This window comes from Pseudochaenichthys georgianus, unplaced genomic scaffold, assembly GCF_902827115.2.
Source record: "Pseudochaenichthys georgianus unplaced genomic scaffold, fPseGeo1.2 scaffold_1559_arrow_ctg1, whole genome shotgun sequence".
Taxonomy (NCBI): domain Eukaryota; kingdom Metazoa; phylum Chordata; class Actinopteri; order Perciformes; family Channichthyidae; genus Pseudochaenichthys; species Pseudochaenichthys georgianus.
Window position 1 is genome coordinate 25,779 of NW_027262389.1, and position 5,961 is coordinate 31,739.

At 52.2% G+C, this 5,961-nt stretch overlaps 1 protein-coding gene across 1 annotated transcript; it reads right to left on the minus strand.

Annotated features, from left to right (window-relative positions):
- Positions 1 to 905: 905 nt before the first annotated feature.
- On the minus strand, positions 906 to 5,899 carry lhfpl4b (LHFPL tetraspan subfamily member 4b; the record flags this gene model as incomplete). Its single annotated transcript, XM_034077397.1, is given in 8 exon segments — positions 906 to 928; positions 1,281 to 1,320; positions 1,322 to 1,429; positions 2,657 to 2,736; positions 3,299 to 3,337; positions 3,340 to 3,419; positions 3,421 to 3,497; positions 5,878 to 5,899. Coding segments are annotated over 8 exon segments (469 nt in total), but the record flags the coding sequence as incomplete, so codon positions are not given.
- Between the last annotated feature and the right edge of the window lie 62 nt (positions 5,900 to 5,961).

The following is a 5,961-nucleotide window of genomic DNA, read 5'->3' on the forward strand; positions in this document are numbered from 1 at the left end:
TTTGGCATCAGAACATGGACCTGCTGTTTGGCATCAGAACATGGACCTGCTGTTTGGCATCAGAACATGGACCTGCTGTTTGGCATCAGAACTCAAACATACATATATATATATATATGTTTCTCTATTTACAATTTATATGACATAGATGTCCGCTATCATTCATCCTTTTCTCAGGAAACCAGCCGATGATGAGAGGACTTCTTCTTCTGGTCTTTCAGATGTTCGTCTCCTCCTCCTTTGGGGAGAATGAAGAAAAAGAAGAAGATGGTCAGCAGGAGGATAAGCCATGTGTGATCGTTTAAAGAGAGAGTAGAAGAAGAAGAGACTCACCTACGCTGACATCAGCAAAACCTGTGGTCACTGCAGGAAAACAAACACTCATTACTCAGCTGCTAACCCACTGCTAATGCTAAGCTAACTGCATCTAAAGCTAACTTTCAGCTAACTGACCTAACTCACCTCTTCAGGCTTTTAATGTGTGATGTTGTTTTTTATTTATTTTTACCAACTTTGAGCACTTGACAAATACAATGTTATTATTATTAATATACGGCACCTTAAGCTAACTATAAGCTAACAAGACCTTGAGCTAACTCAAAGCTTAACTAGACCTTAAGCTAAGTCTAAGCTAACTAGACCTTTAGCTAACTCTAAGCTAACTAGACCTGTAGCCAACTCTAAGCTAACTAGACCTTTAGCTAACTCGAAGCTAACTAGACCTGTAGCCAACTCTAAGCTAACTAGACCTATAGCCAACTCTAAGCTAACTAGGCCTATAGCCAACTCTAAGCTAACTAGCCCTGTAGCCAACCCTAAGCTAACTAGACCTGAAGCTAACTCTAAGCTAACTAGACCTGTAGCCAACTCTAAGCTAACGAGACCTGTAGCTAACTATAAGCTAACTAGAACTGTACTCCTTCTTCATCTTTAAAGTCAATTGAAAACCCACAGATCATTAGCGCCATTATTTTCCGTGACTTGAGGTTGTTAATGCTAGCACGCTCCAGCAGAAGTAGGGGTTCAAATGTAAGCTAAAGCTAAGCTAATTGCACCTTGAGCTAACTCTAAGCTAGATAACCCTGTAGCTAACCCTAGCTACCCCTTCATCTTTAAAGTAAATTGAAAACCCACGGATCATTACCTCCAGTATTTTGTCCGTGGGTTGAGGATCTTAATGCTAACACAGAAGTAGGGGGTCAAACACATAAGCTATTGCTAAGCTATTGCTAAGCTACCTAGCCCTGTAGCTAATGCTAAGCTATCTGCCCCCTCCTCACCGTCCTTGCTGTCCGGAGGCAGCAGAGCATCTTGTCTGTTGGCCGAGGACGAAGGCCAGCGTAGCCAAGATGGCCGAGTCCAGGATCCCCAGCAGAGCCAGGATGTAAGCCCAGTGAACGGAGCAGTTACCTGGAGAGAAGCTGCCCACCTGGAGACACACAGGTCACATGATCACACACCTGGAGACACACAGGTCAAATGATCACACACCTGGAGACACACAGGTCACATGATCACACACCTGGAGACACACAGGTCACATGATCACACACCTGGAGACACACAGGTCACATGATCACACACCTGGAGACACACAGGTCACATGATCACACCCTGGAGACACACAGGTCACATGGTCACACACCTGGAGACACACAGGTCACATGGTCACACACCTTGAGACAACAGGTCACATGATCACACAATGTACAACAATATCTGTTGTCTTTGATCTGTTTTTTCTATGTATTGATCGTTGTGCTTTAGTCTCCACATGTGTGTTGATTGTGTATATATCTGAATATACATATTTGTACACATGTCTGTTTGTGTATTCGGGTTGTGGGACGCGGTACGCGGGAAGCGGTGCGCGGGAAGCGGTGCGCGGGAAGCGTTGCGGTGCGTGGGAAGCGGTGCGTGGGAAGCGGTGCGTGGGAAGCGGTACGCGGGAAGCGGTACGCGGGAAGCGGTGCCTAGGAAGCGGTGCGTGGGAAGCGGTACGCGGTGCGTGGGAAGCGGTGCGCGGGAAGCGGTGCGCGGGAAGCGGTGCGCGGGAAGCGTTGCGGTGGCGTGGGAAGCGGTGCGCGGGAAGCGGTGCGCGGGAAGCGTTGCGGTACGCGGGAAGCGGTACGCGGGAAGCGGTGCCTAGGAAGCGGTGCGTGGGAAGCGGTGCGCGGGAAGCGGTGCGCGGGAAGCGGTGCGCGGTGCGCGGGAAGCGTTGCGGTGCGTGGGAAGCGGTGCGTGGGAAGCGGTGCGTGGGAAGCGGTGCGTGGGAAGCGCTGCGTGGGAAGCGGTACGCGGGAAGCGGTACGCGGGAAGCGGTGCGCGGGAAGCGGTACGCGGTGCCTAGGAAGCGGTGCGCGGGAAGCGGTGCGCGGGAAGCGGTGCGTGGGAAGCGGTGCGTGGGAAGCGGTGCGCGGGAAGCGGTGCGCGGGAAGCGGTGCGCGGGAAGCGGTACGCGGGAAGCGGTACGCGGGAAGCGGTGCGCGGGAAGTGGGAAGCGGTACGCGGTACGCGGTACGCGGGAAGCGGTACGCGGTACGTGGGAAGCGGTGCGCGGGAAGTGGGAAGCGGTGCGCGGCCTGCCACCTTTCTGCAGTCTACGTCTGTGCAACACACTGACAGGATGCTTTGATAGAGCATCACATGAACTCACAGAGTCTCCACACAGAGCTCTCATCTCTGGGCTCTCCCACGAGTCTGGGAACAGGAGACAGGCCAGCGCCATGCAGAACCCTGAGGACAGAGACAGCAGGGAGTCAGTCAGTCAGTGAGTCAGTCAATGGTGTGTTGGGTGGTTGTCGTGTGTGTGTGTTGGGTGGTGTGGTGTGGCTGTGTGTGTGCGTGTATGTGGTCTCTGTCTGCGTTGTGTGGTGTGTGGTGTGTGGGGTGTGTGTGTGTGTGTGTTGTGTGTGTGTGTGTGTGTGTGTGTGTGTGTGTGTGTGAGTGAGTTGTGTGAGTGTGTATATGTGAGTGTGTGTATGTGTGTGTGTGTGTGTGTGTGTGTGTACTGTGTGTATGTGAGTGTGTGTGTCTCTGTGAGTGTGTGTATGTGTGTGTGTGTGTGTGTGTGTGCTGTGTGTGTGGTGTGTGTGTATGTGTGTCTATGTGAGGTGTGAGTGTGTGTGTCTGTGTCTGTGTCTGTGTCTGTGTGTGTCTGTGTGTCTGTGTGTCTGTGTGTCATGTGTGTCTGTCTGTACTGTCTGTCTGTCTGTGTGTGTGTGTGTGTGTGTGTGTGTGTGTGTGTGTGTGTGTGTGTGTGGTGTGTTGTGTGTGTGTGTGTGTGTGTGTGTGGTACCTGAGGTCAGCTGTAGCCAGCCACAGATCTTGTACACGGGGCTGCGCTGCAGAACCTGAAGAGGCTGAGGCTCAGAACGCTGGTCCAGACGGCCCAGAGAGAGACCCCACCAGAACCGCTACTGATGGAAGGAGGGCAGCGGGGACAGAGAGGAGACACTCCCCCTGCACTCTGAGAGCCAATCAGAGTCCACACACACCTGCACACACACACACACACACACACACACACACACACACACACACACACACAACACACACACACAACACACACACACACAACACACACACACACACACACACACACACACACACACCACACACACACACCTGCTGTTAATACACCTGGAGGACAGAGAGGAGACACTCCCCCTGCTCTCTGAGAGCCAATCAGAGTCCACACACACCTGGAGACACACCTGCCGTTAACACACCAGGACACACACACCTACTGTAATACACACCTGCCGTTAACACACACACACACACACCGTTAATACACCTGTACACACACCTGAACACACACCTGTACACAAAGAACCGCCACAAACACACATTAAGGACGTTTAGGACAGAATAACTATTACAAATGTTCAGCCGATGCCGCGGGAAACGATCTTGTTAGCCATTTACAAGCTAACAGCTAGCTCCAGCAGGATTGTGGGTAATGTAGTTTATTGAAATGTGGTGGTGAGTCTATGTTGCATCGATACATATCAAATGCACCCTATAGGACTCATCATTGCACACTGCACAGCCTAACTGGATGGTCCTCACTAAGCTTCCACTGCACAGCCTAACTGGATGGTCCTCACAAAGCTTCCACTGCACAGCCTAACTGGATGGTCCTCACTAAGCTTCCACTGCACAGCCTAACTGGATGGTCCTCACTAAGCTTCCACTGCACAGCCTAACTGGATGGTCCTCACAAAGCTTTCCACTGCACAGCCTAACTGGATGGTCCTCACAAAGCTTCCACTGTACAGCCTAACTGGATGGTCCTCACAAAGCTTCCACTGCACAGCCTAACTGATGGTCCTCACAAGCTCCACTGCACAGCCTAACTGGATGGTCCTCACAAAGCTTCCACTGCACAGCCTAACTGGATGGTCCTCACAAAGCTTCCACTGCACAGCCTAACTGGATGGTCCTCACAAAGCTTCCACTGCACAGCCTAACTGGATGGTCCTCACAAAGCTTCCACTGCACAGCCTAACTGGATGTCCTCACAAAGCTTCCACTGCACAGCCTAACTGGATGGTCCTCACAAAGCTTCCACTGCACAGCCTAACTGGATGGTCCTCACAAAGCTCACCACTGTACAGCCTAACTGGATGGTCCTCACAAAGCTTCCACTGTACAGCCTAACTGGATGGTCCTCACAAAGCTTCCACTGCACAGCCTAACTGGATGGTCCTCACTAAGCTTCCACTACACAGCCTAACTGGATGGTCCTCACAAAGCTTCCACTACACAGCCTAACTGGATGGTCCTCACAAAGCTCACACTGCACAGCCTAACTGGATGGTCCTCACAAAGCTTCCACTGCACAGCCTAACTGGATGGTCCTCACAAAGCTTCACACTGCACAGCCTGACTGGATGGTCCTCACAAGCTTCCACTGTACAGCCTAACTGGATGGTCCTCACAAAGCTTCCACTGCACAGCCTAACTGGATGGTCCTCACAAAGCTCACACTGCACAGCCTGACTGGATGGTCCTCACAAAGCTTCCACTGTACAGCCTAACTGGATGGTCCTCACAAAGCTTCCACTGTACAGCCTAACTGGATGGTCCTCACTAAGCTTCCACTGCACAGCCTAACTGGATGGTCCTCACAAAGCTTCCACTGCACAGCCTAACTGGATGGTCCTCACAAAGCTTCCACTGCACAGCCTAACTGGATGGTCCTCACTAAGCTTCCACTGCACAGCCTAACTGGATGGTCCTCACAAAGCTTCCACTGCACAGCCTAACTGGATGGTCCTCACAAAGCTTCCACTGTACAGCCTAACTGGATGGTCCTCACAAAGCTTCCACTGTACAGCCTAACTGGATGGTCCTCACTAAGCTTCCACTGCACAGCCTAACTGGATGGTCCTCACAAAGCTTCCACTGCACAGCCTAACTGGATGGTCCTCACAAAGCTCACACTGCACAGCCTGACTGGATGGTCCTCACAAAGCTTCCACTGCACAGCCTAACTGGATGGTCCTCACTAAGCTTCCACTGCACAGCCTAACTGGATGGTCCTCACAAAGCTTCCACTGCACAGCCTAACTGGATGGTCCTCACAAAGCTTCCACTGCACAGCCTAACTGGATGGTCCTCACAAAGCTCACACTGCACAGCCTAACTGGATGGTCCTCACAAAGCTTCCACTGCACAGCCTAACTGGATGGTCCTCACAAAGCTTCCACTGCACAGCCTAACTGGATGGTCCTCACTAAGCTTTCATCTCACAGTGTGTGTGTGTGTGTGTGGTGTGTGTGTGTGTGTGTGTGTGTGTGTGTGTGTGTGTGTGTGTGTGTGTGTGTGTGTGTGTGTGTGTGTGTGTGTGTGTGTGTCCTTGGGTCTCACCTGGAACAGCCCCAGGGTGCCGCTGGCCTCGCCCCCCCCCCCGCTGCGCACCCACGCGGGCTGCAGCAGCACCACGAGCTCAGG